The sequence below is a fragment of the Rhinichthys klamathensis genome, unplaced genomic scaffold (genome assembly GCF_029890125.1).
Source record: "Rhinichthys klamathensis goyatoka isolate OS25496 unplaced genomic scaffold, OSU_Roscu_1.1 h1tg001043l_1, whole genome shotgun sequence".
In the NCBI taxonomy this organism is placed as follows: Eukaryota; Metazoa; Chordata; class Actinopteri; order Cypriniformes; family Leuciscidae; genus Rhinichthys; species Rhinichthys klamathensis.
This window is the reverse complement of record NW_026607318.1, coordinates 132,418-157,344: the sequence shown is the minus strand read 5'-3', so window position 1 is coordinate 157,344 and position 24,927 is coordinate 132,418. Positions and strand designations below refer to the sequence as shown.

The 24,927-nt window shown below is 39.0% G+C and overlaps 3 protein-coding genes across 3 annotated transcripts in view; 1 reads left to right on the top strand and 2 right to left on the bottom strand.

Annotated features, from left to right (window-relative positions):
- The window catches only part of arpc5a (actin related protein 2/3 complex, subunit 5A), a 110,998-nt gene that overhangs the window by 72,298 nt on the left and 13,773 nt on the right, over positions 1 to 24,927 (bottom strand). The window lies entirely within an intron of this gene.
- On the bottom strand, positions 465 to 7,281 carry odr4 (odr-4 GPCR localization factor homolog). Its single transcript, XM_056244680.1, has 13 exons — positions 7,183 to 7,281; positions 6,969 to 7,106; positions 6,778 to 6,873; positions 6,482 to 6,588; positions 6,339 to 6,375; positions 5,076 to 5,213; positions 4,854 to 4,949; positions 4,707 to 4,766; positions 4,479 to 4,610; positions 3,937 to 4,024; positions 3,383 to 3,568; positions 1,757 to 1,873; positions 465 to 1,184 (listed from the first exon to the last, which is right to left on the bottom strand). The coding sequence occupies exons 1-13, from the start codon at positions 7,279 to 7,281 to the stop codon at positions 1,117 to 1,119; spliced, it is 1,362 nt and encodes a 453-aa protein (XP_056100655.1). The 3' UTR covers positions 465 to 1,116.
- tpra (translocated promoter region a, nuclear basket protein) overlaps positions 8,162 to 24,927 on the top strand; it is a 28,777-nt gene continuing 12,011 nt past the window's right edge. Inside the window, exons 1-28 of the mRNA XM_056244684.1 lie at positions 8,162 to 8,340; positions 8,830 to 8,934; positions 9,034 to 9,089; positions 9,188 to 9,284; positions 10,417 to 10,520; positions 10,644 to 10,808; positions 10,899 to 10,991; positions 11,082 to 11,162; positions 11,248 to 11,335; positions 13,049 to 13,189; positions 13,315 to 13,409; positions 13,525 to 13,722; positions 13,812 to 13,919; positions 14,032 to 14,252; positions 14,414 to 14,574; positions 14,662 to 14,789; positions 15,064 to 15,212; positions 20,047 to 20,209; positions 20,305 to 20,439; positions 20,527 to 20,667; positions 20,821 to 20,989; positions 21,066 to 21,238; positions 21,448 to 21,600; positions 21,699 to 21,815; positions 21,918 to 22,121; positions 22,870 to 23,060; positions 23,174 to 23,321; positions 23,607 to 23,744. Of these exons, the coding sequence (XP_056100659.1) occupies positions 8,190 to 8,340; positions 8,830 to 8,934; positions 9,034 to 9,089; positions 9,188 to 9,284; positions 10,417 to 10,520; positions 10,644 to 10,808; positions 10,899 to 10,991; positions 11,082 to 11,162; positions 11,248 to 11,335; positions 13,049 to 13,189; positions 13,315 to 13,409; positions 13,525 to 13,722; positions 13,812 to 13,919; positions 14,032 to 14,252; positions 14,414 to 14,574; positions 14,662 to 14,789; positions 15,064 to 15,212; positions 20,047 to 20,209; positions 20,305 to 20,439; positions 20,527 to 20,667; positions 20,821 to 20,989; positions 21,066 to 21,238; positions 21,448 to 21,600; positions 21,699 to 21,815; positions 21,918 to 22,121; positions 22,870 to 23,060; positions 23,174 to 23,321; positions 23,607 to 23,744 (3,873 nt within the window). The 5' untranslated portion in view covers positions 8,162 to 8,189. The remainder of the gene's footprint in view (positions 8,341 to 8,829; positions 8,935 to 9,033; positions 9,090 to 9,187; positions 9,285 to 10,416; positions 10,521 to 10,643; positions 10,809 to 10,898; positions 10,992 to 11,081; positions 11,163 to 11,247; positions 11,336 to 13,048; positions 13,190 to 13,314; positions 13,410 to 13,524; positions 13,723 to 13,811; positions 13,920 to 14,031; positions 14,253 to 14,413; positions 14,575 to 14,661; positions 14,790 to 15,063; positions 15,213 to 20,046; positions 20,210 to 20,304; positions 20,440 to 20,526; positions 20,668 to 20,820; positions 20,990 to 21,065; positions 21,239 to 21,447; positions 21,601 to 21,698; positions 21,816 to 21,917; positions 22,122 to 22,869; positions 23,061 to 23,173; positions 23,322 to 23,606; positions 23,745 to 24,927) is intronic.

The following is a 24,927-nucleotide window of genomic DNA, read 5'->3' as shown; positions in this document are numbered from 1 at the left end:
AAAAAAAGTAAACAAAAATTAAATATAAACTAAAGTTCACCTAAATGTTTCACTGTCCTTGCCACTTTATTTACAAGGATTTTTTTTTTATTGGATTTGCAATGTAAAAATCATAAGGTATGCACTACCAGGGGGTCCTTCGTCTGTAAAGGTTTAAGATGGCTGATCATCACACACACTCACACACAAAAAATGTTTCCGGCAATTATATTTAATTACATTAATTTATTACGTCAGTTCCTGTATGCCTTTCATGCTAAGTGGTTACATAAGCCAGAAGAAACTGGTTTGATAATGACATGACAAATGGCACAATACTGGAAAAACCACAATCATTCTGCAAAGACATGTAGGATAATGACAGTTAACGCTTTTCTTTTGATCTATTATTAAGGTTGCACAAGTGAAAACATGTTACCTGTAAGAAATCTTATTCCCCTGTCAAGGAAAAAAATTATAAAAACAAAACAAAACAAAACAAAACACATGATTGTGTAATTTGCCCTCTAGTTAACTGCCACTGGTATGTTATTACCCAATTAACTTATTTAAAAATATATATTTTGAGCTACACTATCAAAAATATGTGAACCTTTTCAAATTAACGGATTTGTCTATTCTGTTATTAAAGTATAAATCCCAATCACAGTACTTCATCACAAAAATAACTCTTTTTCCAACTTTGTGGCAACAATTAGAAGAGAAATGGTTTGACTGGCCTAAAAAAAAGCCCATCACCCAACATCAGACCTGACCTGACCTCATTTATGCTCATGTGTCTAATTTCAGAACAATTGCAAAAGAATAAACCCATCAATGGGCATCAGTAAGGTCAGACAGTGTGTTCGGCACAGAATTCTCTAGATTGTCATTATATAGTGTAACATTAAGATTGTCTTCACTCGAATAGCCAAACCTGTTTATTAGAAAGGAGTCTCCACATACTTTTGCCATATAGTGTATCTTACATTATAACAATCCTATAATAGACTTATAGTCCAAATTTTAAGGATTATATTTGAAAGTTTTATAGTATATTGAAAGATTATATAGTATATTATACAAATATACACACTCACTTGTACATTCATACAGACTTGTTTGCTATTTCCATTGTCACTCACTAAAATACAGCAGAGATGTGGCTGTGGCAAGGAGAGCAATGGTTGCTGCTACTGCCACACCTGTGTGTTTGAGAGAGAGACAGAGAGAGAGAGAGAGAGAGAGAGAGAGAGAGAGAGAGAGAGAGAGAGAGAGAGAGAGAGAGAGAGAGAGAGAGAGAGAGAGAGAGAGAGAGAAGAGAGAGAGAGAGAGAGAGAGAGAGAGAGAGAGAGAGAGAGAGAGAGAGAGAGAGAGAGAGAGAGAGAAGAGAGAGAGAAGAGAGAAAGAGAGAGAGAGAGAGAGAGAGAGAGAGAGAGAAGAGAGAGAGAGAGAGAGAGAGAGAGAGAGAGAGAGAGAGAGAGAGAGAGAGAGAGAGAGAGATCAGGTGGGTGGAAATGAACCAACAGGAATATGAGAATGTTTCCAAGAATAAAAGGAATCAAAAAGAAAATATGGTCACATCTGTCCAACTAACAAGAACATGGAGTCACTCACACTGTATCATTAGATAATGTATCATTATAATTAACAATATTGTCGAGCCCCATTTAATACCATGATACAAAGAGAATGATTTGTTGTATTAATAAGAAGTAAGAAATAGAGAGTGATTTAATATTTATACTAATCATTATGAATAATATTAGGCACTTACCAGCATAGTATTGAGGGGCTTTGTGAATCTTGGGATTTTCAACTTGAACTTCTGAGATGACACGTTTACTGGAATCATCACTGTGGCTGTCATTCATCTCCAATTCAGGCGAGAATACTGGGGGAAAAACATGCACAAACATGTAAAAAAAATCTAGGTATTGTAGGCTTGTGTAGGACCGAAGAGAGAGAAATACAACCAGAAGGGGGAAAAAAACAAGAGTAAAATAATCTCATCTTTCCAAGGAGGAGGCCGAGTTGTGTTGTCATAAAGATGATAATCCAAAATTCCCGAAGGGCCAGATATTACAAGGGATCAGACATTCTATAGCCTCCGGTTAAACATATCACTTATGTTTTTCCTTTTAACCATACATAGAGAAAATATTCGTGGGCTTAAACTGGTTTGAACAAGATGCAAGGTGTAGCTGGCTATTATTTTAGAGGGGAACAAGGCAGGGTGTGTCTGTATGTGCTCCTTTTGAAAAGATTTATCACTTAGCATTCTGTAAATCACACACCTATACACATTCTTGACCATTTAACCATAACGTCCCTTCAATGTGTTCAGTCATCCAGTCAATCCCAAAGACTTTGCAAGGACTTGCTCTACATTGCACAATACCCTAGTAACAGATCTGAGGTCCACTTGAAAAAGCCTCGAGGTGATACAAACCAATACAATAGTGAAATTTCATGAGACACTCAAATAAAGTGAGAGAATTAATTAATCCCTAAAGCAAGGGTTCTTAACTCTGGCCTTCAAGGTCCACTTTCCTGCAGAGTTTTGCTCCTCCAACCCTAATCAAACACACCTGAACAAGCTAATCAAGGACTGAAATCACCAACTATACCCTCATTCACTATTCCCTACATTACTCCACTAATATATTTCACTTGAGGGAGTGAATGAAAACCGTTTAATCGTTTGAAACTTATAGAACACTGGCAGCTCCAGTAGTAGATGAAAAAGATAGATCTTGAACTCTGTCATGGAAACTATGTATAAACCTTAATTAAACAATTTAATAATCAATTAAAAATGAATTTATGCCGGTATGATATTACGCTGTAGCCACATTCGACCAGTGGTTTGGAGAATGGATGGATGGATGATTCAGCTGTGAGCGCCATCTTCTGGCGAGACGCAGGAATTAATTTGGCGTGCGACTTTCACGGTGCTTTATGGTGTTTGTTTTTAATTTAGTTGTTTCTAAATGTTTTTGATTATTTATTGTGTTTTACTTTTTTTCTTGTACTTGTACAGCACTTTGGGGCAGTAGTGACTGCTTGTAAATGTGCTTTATAAATAATTAAACCTTGACCTTATGGGTATTATGTAGCCGTTGAGCATGATCAGTTGTACACTCATTGTGGTGGTGCATTGTGGGATTGAATGAGTGCACTAGACAACGTCCTCTATGGTTTCGGACCCCACTACAAATGGCTGTCGCCTCAAATTGTGCCTATTAAAGGTATAGGGGCGTTTTCAGACACAGCCAAGGTCTTCGGAAATACTAAAAAGTTAAAGGCAGGTGAGTTTGATCAAGAAAGATTAGAGCTGAACTCTGTTCAAAAGTTGAGAACCCCTGCTCTAAAGTCTCATATTGAAATATGGGAAACATACACTGATTGCTCTCCAGACTAATATCTATGTCCTCTTCTGGTGTTTCCCAGTCCAGCATCTCTTTAAGACGATCGGCCACATCAGCTGTACTTTCATCTGGGAACATGTAGTCACACACAGACAGGCCGGAGAAGGGCATTGGGGCAAACACACGCCGAGGAAGAGCCTGTTGTCCAGTGCACAGACCTAGAGAAACAATATGGGAACTCACGTCTTGAATTAGGAATACATTTATTTCTGTACCATGTACAAAACTTACTGAAGACAAAGGCATGGACAAAGGGTGGCACCCTACTGACATCTAGTGCTCAGTTTGATGTTTGCAACTGTTTGTGGAACATCAATGTATATAAGTCACCTTAAATTTTTAAAAGATTTACTCTAAATGTTTTGTTCCCAAAATTCTTAAAAATATCTTCTTTTATGTTCCACATAAGAAAGAAAGTCATACAGGGTTGGAACGACATGGGGATGAGTAAATGATGATTGAATGTAAATTTTTGTGTTGACATTCCTTTCAACGACAATATGTATGGCATGATGGATCACTTTACCTTTGCGACTCCCTTCACTTATTAAAAGATCTTCCAGAAACATCTCCACTCTGGAGGAAACCGTGTTTATGATGTCTCTCTTAATGGCCTACCAGTGCAAAGGAGAAATTAAATCAGCATCAATCAATAACAGGCAAATACAAAAGTGTATAAACAGGTTTTTGATCGTGAAAATATTGTGTGAAATAATGTTCATGTTATGGCTTATTTTGTCTAAATAAATGAATAATAAACCAATACGAAATAACAGAAATAGTTTTAAATGCTAGTTGAAATTAATTCAGGCATCACGACCTTAAATATATGATATGAAAAATGTACATTGAGATTTGCTTAAGATTATATTTAACAGATATTTAAGTATTAGTGTTCAAAAGATGTTGTTACTGCAGATGACGCCAAGGTAATTTAAATGTAAAATGAGGGGAAATAAGCATTAACAATTAAATATCTAATATCGATATATATCGTCTTATAACTGATATGGTACCAAAATATTACTTATCCCTAAGCATAAAGCATTGAAAATAGGCTTTAATGACCTGTACTGCATGTCTGGCTTTGGGTTTGTTGTTGTGGATGTAGGCCCTGCAGTGAACCACCCCTCGAACCCTCATGGAGCCACTGCACAGCTGAACTAGAGCACTGGACCGCTCATCCAGCTCTGGCTGCTCCTGTCACATCAATATTCTCATTATACCTTTGACTACACACAAATATATCCCATCGATAATGTTCGTTATTATGAGATGAGATTAAAATGAGCTGACATCTGAGACAAGGATCCGTGCTGGGAAAGTCTGACGATGGGTTGTCTTTAGGTTCTTTTTCTGAAAGAAAAAAATTTCTACTTCATCTCAAATTTTAAATAAATATGACAGAGAAATGACAGAGAAATGACAGAATTCTGTTTTTACCTGTCCTGAGATGAGTTCAGAGTCATCTAATGCCTGTCTGCCACTTATGAGACAGTTACCAGCCTCAATCTGTTTAGCCCACCTCGTAAGACAATCCTGGACATGGGGGGCAAAGAAAGATACAACCTGTATGCACTGTATGAAAATCTAAAATCTACACAAAATCCTTCACAAATAAAACACTGTCTTGTCTTCATATACCCCATCTGACTTCTGTCTCACCTTCATGCACTTGTCTGTGTTATCAGAGGAAGATCTTGTCAAAGGGATCTGCAAATCCACCTCAACAGAGCAGGTCAACATGGGCCAGGATGACGAGACACATGTCTGATACTTCCAGTCTGCTGGCTTGGCCGAACTCTATAAATCAGTACAGGGTTGTCACGATACCATACACATATCTCACGATAATATACCAGCTACAGCATCTCACAATACCATGCAGTTTCAGTAGGCTTAGTGAATCATTGATTTGGCCGATTTGTTCAAAAACACGGATTCAAAACAAACTTTGTTTAGAACTATTTTTGGTAGTGAAATAGAGCAAAAAAACTGTCAATAACTTTTTGTTTTTATTGAACTGTTGTATAAAATTAATCACATTTGCAATGTGCTGTTACTCGGAAAAACAGCACTCTTGCTCGCGTCATATTACTGAACTGTCATGTTATAAATATAAAAGAACAACTCATACAAGCCAGGGCATTTTTGCCCCCATATTTTGATATTTCCAACTCTGACTGAAGGGCAGTATGTATATTAAGACATATAATTAATTTATAAATGTATCACATTATTAAGATTGATATGACTGATAAGAACTGTGTGCAAATACGGCTATGCTGATGAATGGAATTGCATTCGACATTGCAAAGATCTAGAAATGTTCTAGAAACTAACCATTACATCTGTTCCAGAGTCTGTCAAATGAGCAAAGGATAACCTGCGAGAATACATCCTTATATAAAGTTATTATGATGTTGAAAAGTAATATTTAAGCTGCTGATTTTTTAAATCTTTTCAGTCTCTTTCTCGCAGCGCAAACAATGACGTGCAACATCTAATTGTAAAATGAACTGTGATCAGTGTTTTTGAAGTGAAGCGCCGGGACCCGGGAAACACTCCATAACAGGGGTTTCCAATCTTTTAGATGCCACGGACCCCCCAATATAAACATCGTCGTGTGAGGAACCCTAAAATTGATAAAGGCATCTATCTTTTATAAACACTCAATTTATACAGTAAAAAATTAATAAATGTAAAATGAGTTTCTATTAAGTAAAGTTACATAATTATATTTTTTCTACTAAAAGGTAAGGTAAAGGTCACAGCAGAAAGGTAACAGCACTCAAAAAGACTGTCTTGTAATGTTCTTGCATCCATGTTCAAATGAACGTTTTAAATAGTGTACCTGCCACAAATACAACATAACTTAGAGTACTACCGTATTGACGATACTACTGTAGTACCCAAAATGTCTCTCACCTTTGGATCTTTTACATCAAGCGTTTTGCAGACAGTTCTGTACATTTTAAGTCAAGGATCATGCAAACTTTTGAGGTTATTTATAGTGGGTGATGCTTGCAGATCACAGAGGAAATTATGTAGGGATGTAGTGTGCAGGATACTTCTTTGTTTTGGAGCAGATGTGCAGGGTGACTCGATCCGTCACATCCTCCTCTGTCAGTTCCCACAATCTTCCCTTACTTATGCATTTATCCATGGCAAATATAAGCTACAAAAAGAGATCAGCACAAAAATAAGCGATGAAGTTATGATGGTCAACAAAATCATCTTTAATAAAAGCTAAAATGTGGTCCAGTCAATTTTTTAATTATTAGTATATTAGTATTAGTAAAATTCATTATTAATAAATTAATGTTTTTTTTTTTAATTAAATAAAATTTATTTTAAAAAACAGTACCCTTTTTAATGTGTTTTGGGCATCTTTGGAGAGTTCAGGTGGGGTCACTAAAAACAAGCCAAGAATACAAAGACCTCCTGGTAACATGCGGGACACCTAGAATAGAGAAAGTCAAAATCCTTACCTGTACAACTAGACTGTAAAAACATTTCAAAGCCATTGTGTGAGTGGCAAGACATCAGGCTACCCACCTGCCTGGCATGTTCTGTGACCCACTGCACATCAATGTCATCCAGTGGGCCGCTTCCTCTAGAAGACTTCAGCTGCCCCTCACTCTCCCTCTGAGGAGTCTGCACGGCCAGCACCACAAAATCTCTTTGAGGAGAGGACTGTAAAAAGAAAATGTTAGGATAAATTGTTCTGTGAACTGACACGATTAAATATAGGTTAGTTTAGTTTCCTCACCTGACCAGCCAGGAGTCCAGTCACACATGATCCGGGATCTGCCAGAAGACCACCAAGATATTTTTCCACAGCTTCATCAACAAAGTAACTCCTACCCATTCTGCCCGCACACATAAACAATAATACATATCAATATTGTGTCATATTAACCTGCTTGCAAGTTGCAACTGTAAAATAACTATAAAACATATGTTACACTTCCCAAACAGATGCCAAATAATGTTAAAATACCTTTATACAGAGTTTCACTGACAGGTATTGCAGTTATTAAGGAAACATTTATTTTTACTATTATTATCATTATTACCTGTACCAGAGCAAATTAATCAATAAATCAGTGTCAATCTTCTCAATGACAGTAAATAAACAAACAGGAAAAAGTGTATTTAGTCAGCCTTTTGATCATGACAAATATAGTGTGAAATAATTTCCATGTTATGGCCGATAACCAATAAAGCGCCAGTATTAAAATTAAAATAGTATTTTGTCTAAAAAAAAGACTAAAAAACACTAATAAATTAAATAAATGGTTTTGAATGCTAAAATTACATTTATGCATCACACATTATAATGTGTACAGTAGGAAAGATTATTATTATTATGCCAAATGGTTAAAGTTCCAAAATATAGAAGAGAAAGAGTTGAACGTCTTGAATGAAAACTATAAGTAATACATTTGCAAGAGTAAACTTTTTTATAAAATCATTGAGAATAATGACGTTTTACGAAACATACAATGTAACAACGATGTTTCTGAAAGAATTGCAAAGACAATCCTTCAAACGTACCTTCAGATCAGGCACCCTTCTCCAAACAGCTGATGAGTTCTCAGTGGAACCAATACGTGTGACGCATCGTCGCATCAATCTCACGCAACTCAATTCAAGCGACCTGATTGGACAATATGCTCGTAGGTCCGTGCTGCTTTGCGACTTGAGTTTGTATCGCTCACATATGACGTAGGGGCAGTAGCTAGCTAATGCTAACTCTTGCAGTGAGCTGGAGAGATGGCGGCACTTCTTCAGCAAACGCTGGAGAGAAGTGAGATAAACAAACTGCCGAAAGCCATTCAGAACAAGCTCGAGAAGGTTCTATCAGAGCAGCAGACGGAAATAGACTTACTGAAATCTCAGTACGAGCGGTATAAAGCAGACTGCGGTGAGTAACGGTAGCAGGCGGGCCAGATAGTCATTCAACAGCTGTGTGTCTTATAAAGTAATGTACTGCATGACTAGACAGCATGTTTAGGCATCATAAACGCGTTTATGCAGATTGAAGAACAAGTTGTTTGGGTGATTATTCTGGAGAGGCTTGTATCTTCTGCATAAATTATCTACCAAGTTGAGTCTACTTAAGTTTTTGGTATAAATAGTTAACTAACGTTAGTTATTAATACTGAGATGTAGTGACAGACCAAAGAAAATGTTTGTCTTTTCCATTTAAAGAATATGTTTAAAATTATGTTAAGAGATAAAGAGAATGTCGAGCATATATAGCCTCTCTTGTAAATCTATAAAGCATAATTAATTCACTTCTCGTGGTATTTTTATTCCTAAATCAGCAGTCTTAATAATGAAGTGTCAAAAGAGCTGTTGGTATCAATTGTCCCAGTGAAACATGTTACAGATGTTTGTTTTTAATCAACAGAGCAACAATACTTTAATCTTGAGAAGAAGCTAGCTGAGAGTCATGAGCAGTTCCTGTCCCAAAGTAAAGAGTATCATAGTATTAAAGAGGAGAACATCCGTCTCAGTAAGTACTATGCTTTATTCTATTTTTATATATGGATTGTATTGACACAGAGCTGCTGTAAAACATGGGTGTGCTTGTGCTTCTTTTTTTTTTTTTAAGCCGAGGAACTTAAGAAGTTGAAAGATGTAGAGGAAGAGCAGGGAACAACGCAAGAGGTAACGATTTGAGTTTCTCACCTGCCATGCTTCGTATGGGCCTTAATATTTTGAGCAGTTAAAGATGATGTAAATATCCCAATGTTTTTGCATTTCAGAGTACGCCACCAAGAGCCAAGTATGAAATTGAGGCAGAAAACCGAGAGCTCTCACGGTTGCTTGAGAAGAGATCTCAAGAAGTGGAAAACCTCAGTGGTATGGCACTATTTTTTACATCAGTGATCAAGGTTGTGGTTGACATTGGAATTTTATGTCAAGATTGTTTTCATTACTTAATTGAGGAATTAGAGGGCTTTTTTATTTGCACATAGTATTATTGCTGTACAGAAATGTGGAAGTTCTTCATACCAATTTTGATACTGTTGCAAAAATGAATATGCTGTTGTTCAGAGTTCTTTATAAAAGTTAATTATATTAACAAATTAAATTTAAACGGAATGGAATGTACCAGTTAAGTATTTCTTTGTTGTTCAACTAAACTGTCAATCAGAAATAAATTCATCAGTGAGGTAATAGGCTCTATGCACGGCGGTATTTCCGGTGAAGGTCTAAGGATGCTGGATTACTTCCGCCGATCGTAGAGTCCAATGCTATACCGAGAATTTATATTGGTTTTTATACTCTATTGCTATACTAAAGAAACGTTAGTCACAAAAACAGACAAAACAGACAGTCCTCATTTTGTTTATGCTTCTGTGTTTATTATATTAAATAAACATAACTATATATAAAATTACATCTAAACGTATTAAAGTTTCGTTTCAAAGACGAGAGGACAGTAAATTTTGAAGACTCTGCCATAATACCGTTTTCCTCGGTTTTCCTCCGCTTTAAATCACCCCAACCGGAAACGCACGAGCATCCTTGCGTCAAACGCGGAAGTTATGCGTGCATATAGCCCATTGCCAACATGCATAGTTTTATTTAATCAATCAAATAATAGTTTCATACAAAATTGGCCTTTTTTGCAAATGTCTTTTATTTTATCATGTCAAAAAAATTGTCAAGTAGTTGTTAATTTCATCAGATAATTTTTCTGATTCATTCATCACACTGGAAAAGGAAGACTGAGCACATTGCTTTGTGTGATATAATAGCGCATAATGTGTTCTAATGTGTACTGCACACTTTGAGAAATGGCCACACTTGTATTTCAAACAGAAATCTGTGCACAGTTTGCATATTATACACGGCATATTGTAGTAGTATTCTTCTCTGAACATATTCATTGTTTTGTGCTGTTGAGTTTTTATTTAATTTTTTTACCAAAGTACCTGTACTTTTGACGTGTGTAATTGCTAACATGTCTCTTATGGTCAATATACAGAGGATCTCAAACGTCTCAATGACAAACTCGCAGAGACCAGCACAATCAAGATGGAGCTCCAGCTTAAACTAGATGAACTTCAGTCATCTGAAGTTTCCATCCAGGTAACCAGTGACTCTCATTTAGCTGTTATTTGGTCTCTAATATGATGAATTAATACATCTGACCCTTGATTACATATTTTTATTTGAACATTTAAATGGTTTACTGTGTTTCTTTCTCATCAGCATCGTGAGAAGCGAATGGAGCAAGAAAAGGAGCTTCTCCAGAACCAGAACACATGGCTGAATTCAGAGCTGAAGAGTAAGACAGACGAGCTGTACACAGTATTCAGAGACAAGGGCAAAGAGGTCCTGGAGCTCAGGTGCTCTTTTGAGACCAAGAAGGAAGAGGTTTGAGGAATTTTTGAGATGTGTATTTAAATATTAGCCTGTATTCTTATTAGATCACCTGTCTGCATCAATCATATATGTCATAATCAGGTGACCAGACTTCAGGACCAAGTGAACACGCTCAAGAAAAACAACGACAACATGCAGAAGAGTACTGAGAATCTGATGAACAAACTCAAAGAGGTTCACTATCCCCTTCTTATTCTTGTTTGCTCCACCACTTGACATAGAAGAGAAATTTAATCAAGGTGCGTTGTTTGTCTTATATTTTAGGCTAAAGAGCAACGGGCCTCGATGGAGGAAAAGTACCGCAATGAGCTGAATGCTAACCTTAAACTCTGTAATTTGTACAAGGTCAGTAAATGTTGATATTTGTTGTGCAGCATCCAACGTTAATGTGTGGTATGATTCAAATCTGAATCCTTTTGTTTGTTCACAGAATGCAGCAGCAGACTCTGAAGCCAAGAATGCTGAATTGAACAGAGCCGTTGAAGAGCTCAACAAACTGTTGAAGGAGACGATGGAAGGTTTGAACAATTCCTTATAAAGATTTTTTCTGATTCATTCATCACACTGAAAAAGGAAGGTTGAGCACATTACATTGTGGGATATAATAGTACCAGGGAACTACACTGCGACCTGAAATGCCATTGCGACCCTAATTTTTAATGGGTCGCAAATGTATCACCGTTTGATTATTTTTGTACCTATATGTTTTAGGCAATATGCTATGATTTACTATGAGCATTTATTAAAACAGAAATGTGTATTTTAAGAATACGTTTTATAACGTTCTCTGAGCATTCAACACATCAAGTTGGCTTCGCGCTTGTTTAACTGAGAGAACGAGAGAGAGTGAAAGCCGCGCGCGCGCACTCTCTCGCCGTCTTCACACTGTCTTGCTCTCTCTCCCGCCCTCGCTCATATTAATGAATTGAGTTGACTGAATATCTTTGAGAATACACGATGGCATTTTTTTCCTGAACTACCACTGGTTGTGAATTGTGCTAAAATAACGTTGCCTCATCTTCTCTGAAAAGCTTTCCACACAAATATGACATAAACCACACTTTCAATAAACAAAACAAAAAAATCTATCTAGTGATGAAATGTTTTCTGTGTTGAGAGTGAGACAAATCTTTTGCGATGTCCTAAACTGCCTGGATAATCACACAACGTGTGCCGTGGTCCGTTAATGACACGTCCGATTCGCAAACTAATATGACTCCTTTGAACCGATTCACTTTAATGAATGGTTAAAACAACTGATCTGTCCAACACTGAACTCAAGAGACATAAATCAGAAACACTTTACAATAAGGTTCCATTTATTAAAGTCTAGTTAACTACATTAAAACATTCTATTAATATTAGTTTCTATGTGGATTTACTCCATGACAAAACCACCCCAGTCATTCTAGAATGATTCATTCTTTCCAAATAGAGCTTTTTGTTTGAAATTGGTTTTATATCGCAATATATATCACAGAAAAATCAAATATCGCAATGTCATTTTTTACCAATATCGTGCAGCCCTACTGTAAATTCTGTGGGCCTTCAGGACTGTCCAAATTTGTAACTGCGTCAAAACAATTCAAACACAAATCATTGAAGCTTCACTATGACAGTATGAAGCACGCGAAGTGGATTATATTTATTTTATTTTTCCTTAAGAGTTCAGAAGTCTACCCATCTGTGCCTGCAATAGCATGTTGAAATCCAAAAGAAATTCATTTAGCACTTTATTGTGTAGGCCTACTGTATTTTCTATTGCAGTAAATCTATCCCAACCAATTTTAAAGAAAACAAGAAGGCATTTGGTTTAAAAGATGGCAAGTAAAATAAAAAGCACATCTGTATGCAATACAGTTTCATTATTGGTCATTATTATCCAGAGTAGCTTACTATAAATAATTTGTGCGACCAAATCATGTTTTGCGCTAGTAACTGAAAAAGTAAGTAGCGCAAGTGCCACCAGTGGAAAATGTTAGTGTAGTTCCCTGAGTACACATAGTGTGTTCTATTGTATACTGCACATTTTGGGAAATGTAGAAGGCCATCCTGGTATTGCATGCACAAAATCTGTGCATGGTATGCAAATACTGCAGATAGAGTAGTGATATCAAAATTCTTTTCTGAACATATCTATTGTCTCTGTTTTGTTTTGAGTGGTTTTGAAAATTATCTTATTACCTCACTGTGAATGTTTTAAATGTGCCAAATGCCTCTTTTATCAACAGCCAATAAAGGTACAGAGAAGAAGCTGTCAGAGCTGCAGGGTGTGAGGGAGAAAGCAGAGTCTGATCTACATGAGAAGGTCAGGAATCTGGAGAAAGAGCTGGAGAACTCCAACACACGCCTTGCAGACTTTAAGAGAAGAGGTAATGCACAGACAAAAAACCTGCCTAAGTTTGTGTCAGTTTTTGTTTTTGGCTGCAGAATCTTTTCAGATTCTTGAATCATGTAATTGTGCAAGATTTCAGTCTGAATTTGTAAACTTCAAAAGGTGTTCCAGCTCTCACAGAAGAAGAGCTGACAAACCTCTCGCCAACTGCAGCTGCAGTGGCCAAGATTGTTAAGCCAGGCATGAAGCTAATGGAGGTATAAAATGTTTATCACAAAATAATGAATAATTTTTTTTGGCCCATTAGCACGATTGATTTCAGCAATATATTATGTTTGTCGTTATAAGTAACTTGTTGGTATTTGCTCTCAGCTGTATAATGCCTTTGTGGAGGCACAAGACCAGCTGCACCTGGAGAAACTGGAGAGCAAGCGTGTGAACAAGGTTCTAGATGAGATAGTTCTGGAGGTGGAGAACAAAGCTCCTATCCTGAAACGCCAGAGAGAGGAATATGAGAACATGCAGAAGTCCATGTCTAGCCTCTGTGCCAAACTGGAGCAAGCTATGAAGGTTTGCACATATATGAGAGTCGGCAAAAGAGAAAAAACATGATGGTCAATCAGTAGATGCTAGTCTTTGTCTTTTCTCTTGTATATCAGGAGGTCCATCGACTGCAGAAGGTGACCGATGAAGCGAATAAAAGAGCTTTAGGGCTAGAGAGAGATAATCAGAGATCAAAGAGACAGTTAGCAGACATGTCTGAACAGGTAAGCTTCTTACAATAAACATTGAGATGAAATGCCTATTTTCAGGCTCAGACAACACAGTAAATCTGGTCACAAAATCGACATACTTTTCCCAATTTTTTTCACGATTTAGGTAAGTGTGCTGCTGGTAGAGGTGGAGGAGGCACGTGGTAATCAGGTGGTGCGTGAGGACTTAAGCTCAGCTGTGAGCAGCAGCTCTGAGGTCCAGGGCTCACGGCAGGTGGCCTTCCGAAGCGTCCAAGAGCTTCAGCAGCAGAACCAGAACCTTCTGGCCCAGATCAGAGACCTGGAGGAGCAGAGAGAGAGGGACCAGAACCAGGCTAAGACTGCCAGGTACTGACCTTGTGATCTTGGGAGTGGCATATAGACCACATGAATAAATACACATATTTCCTCTTAGAGAAGATCTGCCAGAACTGTTATATACATTGCCCTGCTATTCTTTAGTAACACTATGAAGATCAGTAAATAAAAATCAGTATCTGCTCTTTCAGACAAACAGAGATGGATCAGAGTCTGGAGAAGGTTCAGAAGGAACTGGAGCAAATCAAAGATCAGCAAAACCACCAGAAGCAGCTGGCTGACTCTGCCATCCGACAAAGAGACATGTATCGTATCCTGTTGCAGACAGCCGGAGTCGAGCTCCCCCCACAGGGTGAAAATTTTCCCCTTAGGCCAAATGGCCTCTCCTTTGTGTTGGCATTTGATGAAATGTTAAATGAAGTCCTGCGGTTGTGTTCAGGTTTAGAGGCTGGATCTCAGTCCACCACTCCCAGCAGGTCAGGACCCATGTCCACCAGATCTACACCCCTGAGATCTGCAGCTTCAGAATCTGTCCAGGCAACTCAGGCTAAAGCAGCACTTAAACAGGTTAGACAGATTGACTCACCTTGGTTCTCTACTTTAAAGAGAGAATTCTTCCAGTTTCTCCCAAACCTGTATGCTTTTGTTGAATGGAAAAGAGCAGCATATACATTCCGCTAGACTGTTCTTTTTGTGTTACTGGTTTGAAACGACATAAAATTGAGTAAATTTGAACAATTTTAATTTTTGGGTGAACTGTTTCTTATAAAATGACTCAATAGCACAAATCTCATTTGGACATTTAATATTAACCATTAAACTGCGTGTTTTCACCCCTCAGCTTAATGATGCCTTCACAACATATAAAAAAGAGAAGGCAGAAAACGACAAGCTTCTGAATGAACAGATTGAGAGGCTTCGTGGTCAAGTGTCTGACCTGCTCTCACAAAAGGCTAAACTTTCCTCTCAGCTGGAGTTCGCCTTTAAACGGTGAGCACAACTTGTCTGAAATATCTCAGTTTGCGTGGAATCTGAATTTAAGTTGGATGTTTAATGTTATTACCTCACTTTAACTTGAGCAGTCCAGCCATAGCTACGTGTTAACATTTTGTTGCATGTGGCTTTTATCTTAATTCATTTACAATCAACATTTCACATACACAATGGCCCTCATTTATCATTCTTGCGTAGAAACGGGCGTATATGTTGGCGTTAGATTATGCTTACACTCCTCTCACCGCCTGATTTATGAAGCTGTGCGTACCTTTGAAATCCAGGTGTACGCAATACCTGCCCTTGATAAATCCCGCGGCTGAAAACGATCGTCATTAGAATAGCACGCCCCTATATATTCAAGTCTCCGCTTCCCCCACGCCCTCATTTTACGCCATGTACACACGGAAGACGGCATAGAAGAGAAACTTCTCCGACGTGGAGCCGAAATGTCCTATCACAATGCAATATTTTACGGCACGTCTTTTGAAACAATTAGCATTCAATTTCGAATCGCGTCACATGTATTGGGGTGTACAATAGTGACGATGATGATGTGATGTGGAGTACCATTCATTCACATTAATAATTGCATGACAATTTGTAATATTCTTCTTATTATTATGATTTTTATTATTAATGACGCTTGTTGTTATTTAGAAGAAGAACGTCGTTATTATTATTTATTTGTATTATTATTATTATTATTTAAAAGAAGAAGAATGTATTTTTTATTATTTTGTCAGTCTGAATTATTTTTTGGTCATTGAAAGCCTTTCATTACCGAACCCAGTCCGTGCGCACCTGAAACGTCAGGGTAAAGCGCACAGGCTCGCAACTGAGGCCTCGTTTACACTGTCAGTGAAATGTGACCCAATTCCGATTTTTTACTCGTATGCGACACAGATCGGATGTGTTCTATGACAGTGTAAACAGGAAAAAAACGCATGCATTCGGATATTTCGAGATCGGTTTCAGGCCTCGTTCATATGTGGAAATAAATCAGATGTAAATCGGATATGTGCCAATGCGACTGTCATGTAAACAGGCAGATCGGATTTTCCGAGGCATTAGGCTGCGTCTCCGCGGTTTAATGACGAGAGAAACCCAGACGCGCATCTGCGGATGGACGGATGGCCCGATGAAACATTGTGTCGTCGTAGGAGAGGAATGTGGACACACGTTGACACAACATATCAAACGTTGGCTTGCTCATCCTAAAATTTCGGACCCACTGCTCCTCGTTAAAGCCCGCCACGATTTTTTCACGTGGCATTTACGCCAAAAATATAGCTTTATGGCGTTTAATACGCACGTTTACAGTGCGTATCATATGCAAGCAAAAACTATTTTTGGCGTAGGCTATAAATGGCATGAGAAATAAAATTTGTGCTATAGATAGGCTACTCACTTTTATGAGATCATGTTGTATGTTCCCACCTGTCCTGAGATCTCGCTGCGCTTCGTCCATCTGAGCAAGACGACCCCTTTAAACATGCGCGATGTTTCAGTTAAGTGTAAACACATGACTCGGATATGGGTCACAATTTAAAGAACGTGTAAACGGACGGTAAAAAAAATCGGATATAGGCAACAAATCAGAATTGGGCATCAAGACCTGCAGTGTAAACGAGGCCTGAAGGAATACATATGGCTTCAAATCAAATGCTTTGGTAAAGTCACACAAATTAAACATTGAAGTCCATGTTGCACAAAAATAAACACTGAAGTTTATAATTACTATGTTGTTGTTGTTGGTCATAATATATCATATCTTTTAGTTTGTCAGTGCGTTTTGTGGTGTTAGGAATTGTTTTTCTGCGCATTTCTGCACTAACACAAAACGTGCGTACACCACCTCCTGAGCTGGCGTAGGATTTGAGCGTTCCGTACACCAACGTCCATATTGATAAATCTCAAAGTCACCGTGGGTTTGGGTGTACGCTGGAAATTTGGTGTACGCACTTTTGATAAATGAGGGCCAATGTGAGCATTTTTTCCCCAGAATATTATAATTGAGATCAGCCACGGCTCGTTTGTATAGGCAGGTGGTGCAGTGCCCCACCAAAATATTCGTCCACTAGAAAGACCTCTATATAAACTGAATCAATAAAAAATCGTAAATTTGTTCAGCAGCATGCAGCAAATATTTTTCGTATTTTCTATACTATTTGATGTCGAAAGTGAGCAGGATATTGTTTTTCTTTAATTGTTGTATTGCCCTTGTTTCTGTTTATTTTACTATAGTGCTTTGGGTTTAAGAAAAGCGCATTACAAATAAAATTTATTATTATTTGATACACTGCTGATTTTGCAGGTTTTCCCACTTACAAAGCATGTAGAAGTCTGTAATTTTTATCTTAGGTACTCTTCAACTGTGAGTGATGGAATCTAAAACAAAAATCCAGAAAAACATATTGTATGATTTAAGTAATTCATTTGCATTTCATTGCATGACATAAGTATTTGATACATCAGAAAATCAGACCTTTATATTTGGTACAGAAACCTTTGTTTGCAATTACAGAGATCATGCGTTTCCTGTAGTTCTTGACCAGGTTTGCACACACTGCAGCAGGGATTTTGGCCCACTCCTCCATACAGACCTTCTCCAGATCCTTCAGGTTCCGGGGCTGTCGCTGGGCAATACGGACTTTCAGCTCCCTCCAAAGATTTTCTATTGGGTTCAGGTCTGGGGACTGGCTAGGCCACTCCAGAACCTTGAGATGCTTCTTACAGAGCCACTCCTTAGTTGCCCTGGCTGTGTGTTTCGGGTCGTTGTCATGCTGGAAGACCCAGCCACGACCCATCTTCAATACTCTTACTGAGGGAAGGAGGTTGTTGGCCAAGATCTCGCGATACATGGCCCCATCCATCCTCCCCTCAATATGGTGCAGTCGTCCTGTCCCCTTTGCAGAAAAGCATCCCCAAAGAATGATGTTTCCACCTCCATGCTTCACGGTTGGGATGGTGTTCTTGGGGTTGTACTCATCCTTCCTCCAAACACGGCCCCATCCATCCTCCCCTCAATATGGTGCAGTCGTCCTGTCCCCTTTGCAGAAAAGCATCCCCAAAGAATGATGTTTCCACCTCCATGCTTCACGGTTGGGATGGTGTTCTTGGGGTTGTACTCATCCTTCCTCCAAACACGGCGAGTGGAGTTTAGACCAAAAAGCTCTATTTTTGTCTCATCAGACCACATGACCTTCTCCCATTCCTCCTCTGAATCATCCAGATGGTCATTGGCAAACTTCAGACAGGCCTGGACATGCGCTGGCTTGAGCAGGGGGACTTTGCGTGCGCTGCAGGATTTTAATCCATGACAGTGTAGTGTTACTAATGGTTTTCTTTGAGACTGTGGTCCGAGCTCTCTTCAGGTCATTGACCAGGTCCTGCCATGTAGTTCTGGGCTGATCCCTCACCTTCTTTAATGCCCCACGAGGTGAGATCTTGCATGGAGCCCCAGACCGAGGGAGATTGACCGTCATCTTAAACTTCTTGCATTTTCTAATGATTGGGCCAACTGTTGTTGCCTTCTCACCAAGCTGCTTGCCTATTGTCCTGCAGCCTATACCAGCCTTGTGCAGGTCTACAATTTACCCACTGACCTACAATTTATCCCTGATGTTCTTACACAGCTTTCTGGTCTTGGCCATTGTGGAGAGGTTGGAGTCTGTTTGAGTGTGTGGACAGGTGTCTTTTATACAGGTAACGGGTTCAAACAGGTGCAGTTAATACAGGTAATGAGTGGAGAACAGGAGGGCTTCTTAAAGAGAAACTAACAGGTCTGTGAGAGCTGGAATTCTTACTGGTTGGTTGGTGGTGATCAAATACTTATGCCATGCAATAAAATACAAATGAATTACTAGAAATCATACAATGTGATTTTCTGGATTTTTGTTTTAGATTCCGTCACTCACAGTTGAAGAGTACCTATGATAAAAATTACAGACTTCTACATGCTTTGTAAAGTGGGAAAACCTGCAAAATCGGCAGAAGAGATCGGCATCAAATACTTGTTCTCCCCAATGTATAATGATACTAAACGGGGCAGAGGGTGCCTGCCCTGAGCCCTCCCTAGTTCTACAACTTCCTACAGTTTTCAAATGAAATGAAAATCTGTGGTAAAAAATGGAACTGCAGCGCCCTCCAATTAAGAGCTATTGGGGCAGATTTGAGACTGCCCTGCTTATTTTCATGTTACCGTTTTCTCACCGGAATTCCTCTACAACATTCGGAGGCCAAAAATACTACATTAAGGCAATTCTGAGATAACATTCTATGCCTCTGTCATGTGTATTTAGAGCCTGTCAATCAACATTAGAGTGCCACTTTGAGGCTGAATAACGCAAGGACTTTAGACCTCTGCCAAAAGTGTTTGGCATGTGTTCAGCGATTTAGAATATAGAGCTTACAAACTGTTTATCCTAAACTAGCGGTGAGACCCAGAATCTGCCCTACTTAAGTTTATGGTCAGGAGACGCTACTGATTAAGATGTTAATAACGTTATGGGAAAAATGTCATAAGAATTTGTTTTGAATATGTATGATATTATTATATTTTATAAATTAACTTAAATTTTTTTGGACCATTGTGGAAGATTATTTAATTTCCCAGAATGTAGTGAAGGTTTGTAATTTATCCTGAATTTGGATTTCAACAATTTTTTATTTATTAAATTATCTCAAAATTTGGTGGAATGTTCGTTATGCTATAAAAAAATACTAATTTAATTGACAGTGAACATTTTTGAAAAGCTTTTTTAATTCAAATTCCAACTCATGATTTGAAAAGCATTGAATTCTTAAAATTTGAATTGGTCCATGGCAGATACGAGATGCTTCAGGAGAATGTGAATGGTTTTCAACGAGAGATTGAAGCCCTACGGGAGAAGAATCAAAAGATGAATGCCACTCATCAGAGACATGAGCAAATCATTCACACAATGACTCAAGATCTGAGGGAGGCCAATGAGAAACTAACCATGGCTGAGGTGAGGGGAAAATTAAATACTTTATGGACCACCAGCAATCTAATATTCTATATTCAGTTTTATTTTGTCAACTTTTTTTTATTTTATTTTACCAGTTGCGTGTTGAGAATATCCGTAAGGAACGAGACATTCTGAGGCAGGTGGAGAACAGACTTTCCCAGGAGAAAGAGTCCGTCCTGACTGAGCAGCGGGGCCAGAATCTCCTGCTCACCAACCTCAAATCCATTCAGGTACAGCTTGTCTACATATCCCCCAACCAACTCTGTCAAAGCACTCTTATCTTTGGCCTTATTCTTAATTTCCTCATTATATCACAGCTTTTTATGGAGCGCTCTGAGACTGAGACCAAGCAGCGCTACAACAACCAGACCCAGCACCTGGAGAAAGAGATTATCCAGTTAAAGAAGAAACTGGAACAGGAGGTGGAACAGAGACACTCACTGGAACGCAACCAAGATGTAAGCTCGTAAATTCACTCCCTTTTTTGTTAGTGAAGATTCACAATGTTCAACTTGTTTATCAAACAACTTGTTTATCTAACCTATACAACCCCACAAGTGGACCTGTCTACACCTAAAACATTGTTAATGTGTCTCAATTCTATTGGCTAGGCTCAGCTGCTCGGGGTTAAGAAGCAGTTGGAGGCACAGACAGCACTACATCAGAAAACTAAAGAGCTGCTAAGAACTGCTGAACAGCAGGTCACCTCCATGAGACAGCAACTGAACAGCGAGAACCTTGGCACAGCACCTAAACAGCCTGTCAGGACATTACCCAAAGGTAAACAGAAATTAGAGGATGGAGTTGTGAGTGTCATAATTTCCAGTGCTGTAAATATTTGTCCTGTTATGTGCAGTTTCAGCTCCTGGCGTTCCTCAGCAGGAGGTAGATGAGCTCCAAGCACGTCTACAGCAGGCTGAAGAACAGAACTCTGACCTGAAGGAGCGTTTGAAGAACACCACCACCAACGTAGAGCAGTACAGATCCATGGTGCTCAGCTTGGAGGAGTCTGTAAACAAAGAGAAGCAGGTGATAATCTGCTTTAACCTTTTCATTTGATTTTGAGTAAAGGCCAAGTATGGTAACCCATACTTGGAATTTTTCCTCTGCATTTAACCAATCCAAGTTCACACACATTAGGAGTAGTGACTCTCTGACCATTAGGCCACGACTGCCCCATTTTAACGCGAGTCTCAAGTAGCCACAGTACTAAAATGTGTCCTATGTTTTACTTCTAGTTGGCTGAGCAGGCACGAACTTCCATTGACGGCCAGCTGAAGACTGCACGGGAGTTGAACCAGCAGCTGGAAGCCCGGTTGCTAGAAGCAGAGAAGGAAAAGCTGGAGCTCCAGGAGGAGAAGATGAAAGCTGTAGATAGCGTTGAAGAACGGGTAAGGAACACACCCGGATGGCACGTCAATGTTTGTTGTAGCTGTTCTGTATAGTAAAGTTATAAAGATTGAAACCCCTTCTTTTGGATGCACAACAGGTGAAGGAACTGAAGAGGAACGTGACAGACATGCAGACGGAGCTGCAGGATGCCCTACAGAGAGCTGTGGCAGCGGTGGCCCAGGAGCAGAGAGCCACACAGGACAGCAAACTTCAGGTAGGCGTGACACTCCTGGAACAAATCAGAATTGTTTCTTTACACAGCTACCCACTGATTTTCTTGGATGTTTACTCACCTGTGTCTTATTTCTGGCCCAAGGCTAAGCTGGCTGCAGAGGCTCAGAATAAATACGAGCGAGAGCTCATGCTGCATGCTGCGGATGTGGAAGCCCTACAGGCTGCCAAGAAACAGGGGCAGTTGTCAGTGCAGAACCTGAAGCAGCTAGAGGAGAAGGCTCAGAAAGCTGCATCTGAACTGCATCAGGGTCGGACGGGCTGGGAACAGCAAGAGAAGAGACTGAAGGTGAGATCCTGTGGCAGAAGTATGTTAAAAAAAAAAGGAACCGGCTGGTGCAAAACTTTTAATTACATTTAAAAAAGATGCTAATAGCTTTTTGTTAATTTTGGCCTAATTTAATGAAAGTGGTCTTGATAGATTCCTTGAGTCAGAATTGCTGTCTGCCATTTTGAGTTTCTTTTAAAAACTTCTTTCCAAACTCCTAGACCGTTGGTCTGGTTTTCACTAAAATTGATTTAGATCATAATCGAACCATGATGCCAAAAAGTCGTTAAAAGCTTTTTGATTGACCAAACTGTTTTTGAATAATGCATCAACGAAATTATTTTGGCATTGTGCCAAGCTGACTCTGAGGCTGCATCTCTGCAAGGCTTTGGTATATTGACACAACATTGTATGTGTAATTGTCACCTCACACTGACGACACATCAATTTATGAGCATTTATTTTTTCTGCTGAGCACAAAATAATATATTTTGAAGAATGTTGATAACCAAACAGTGTCAGTTCCCATTGATTTCCATTGTATTTGTCCATCCATACAATAGGAAGTCAATGGGAACCGAAACTGTTTAGTTATCAACATGCTTCAAAATATATTCTTTTCTGTTACACAGAAGAAAGTAAGTCATACAGGTTTGGAAAGACTTGAGTAAATGATGATAGAATAAAATTTTTTGGGTGGACTATCTCAATAACGCTATCCTTTGTAGAGCTTTTACTTGGTTGAATTCATCTATATTTTTCTCCTCAGGACGAACTTTCTAAAGAGCAGAAGAGAGCTGTGGAGCTGCAGAAGCAAAACACCATGCTCCACGAGCAGATGGAGAACCTGAGCAGCAAGATAACCGCCTGCACCCAGCAGCAGAGCGCTAAAGAGAGCAGTCTGAACATCTCTTTGAATGAGGAGGGCAAGTCTCATGAGCAGATCCTGGACATTCTCAGGTAAAACCCCATGGCAACGTGACCCTTTTGAAGGGTCATGACATGCTGGCAAAATGCTTTGCAGTACTATACATGAAAGGAATGGTAATGATGTGGCCTCTCATTCCCAACAGGTTTGTACGGCGGGAGAAGGAGATTACTGAGACCCGGTTGGAAGTGGCAGAGGTGGAGACCCTGCGCTATAAACAGCGCATGGAGTACCTTGAGGGAGAGCTGAAAGAACTACAGGACAGCCTCAATGCAGAGAGAGAAAAGCTACAGGTCCTAAAAAGTGTTTTCAAACAGTTTTCCTAAATGTTCTCTCCATCTGCAATTGGTTGGCTTAACCAATGGCATGAGTGTCTAAATGGGATCTGTTTGTCCATTATTATTATTTTATACATTTTTATTTTTTATTTTATTTATATATTTAGTTGTTGCTAAATGTTTAGTTGGCACAAGAGAAAACATTTAACATAAAAGAAAGTTAACACTTCACCTAACTTGATCTGATTTGGAAAAAAACAAAACAAAAAACATGCAGTCAGTTAACATCTCGATCTACAGGTGACAACAAAGACCTTGACACAGCAGGAAGACATGATGAAGCGGATGGATAGTATGAGTGCTCTAACCGAGACCAACAAGATGCTGAAAAATGAAAAGAACAGACTGGAGCATGAACTACAGCAGACTAAGGCCAAGGCAAGACTTTAAGAGCACACTGTATACCTCACTCATTAAAGGGATAGTTCACTTTGAAATTAATTTTTGGTATGTTTTAGCTTACCTTAAGGGCATCTAAGATGTAGGTGTCTTTGTTTCCGCAGTAGTTTCAATTTTGATATTTTTAGGTCAAACCGTTCTTGTCTGTCAGTCATATAATGCAGGTCTATGGTCACCACCTCAAAGAGCATACACAGAGAAGTCCAAATTAAACATGATTTAATGACTCGTAAATGTAAGTACACATTGATGGCCTAAGACACGAAACAAGCAGTTTGTGTGAGAAAACAAACAGTATTTATATAGTTTTTACCACTTGTAAACACAGCCACGTCCAAGTGATCTGAGGGCGCGGGCGCTTCGGTCTTTTCCGGCAAGCGCCGGAAGTGATCTCTCGCGCATGTACGTCACTCATACAATTGTTTCTTTTTTTCTTTTTTTTTTCTTTTTTTTCTTTTACGACGGTTTAAACATTCCGGATAAGCGCAAATTAGTACCATTTTAATTAGCCGTCTTACCTACAATCTCTGTTCTGTGTAAACAATGAGTGACGTACACGCTTGCCGGAAAAGACCGAAGCGCCGGCGCCCTCAGATCACTTGGACGTGGCTGTGTTTACAAGAGGTAAAAACTATATAAATACTGTTCGTTTTCTCACACAAACCGCTCGTTTCGTGTCTTAGGCCATCAATGTGTACTTACATTTACGAGTCATTAAATCATGTTTAATTTGGACTTCTCTGTGCATGCTCTTTGAGGAAGTGACCATAGACCTGCATTATATGACTGACAGACAAGAACGGTTTGACCTAAAAATATCAAAATTGAAACTACTGTGGAAACAAAGTCACCTACATCTTGGATGCCCTTGAGGTAAGCTAAAACATACCAAAAATTAATTTCAAAGTGAACTATCCCTTTAAGACCATTTCCTGTCTTTTTTATTTGTTAAAGTGATCATCAGAGATCAACAGTTGATCTCCCTCACAGGCACTGTCTTAACATTATTTCTAATTATCTATCTATTTCAAGAAACAAGGTAGTTGGTTATAGGTAATTAGAGACTTTACAACAGATCACTACGATGCCCAACTTGGTGGAACACTGGTTCTCAACCAGTGGGCTGGGGTCCACTAGGGGGCTGTGGGATAACTAAAAAGTC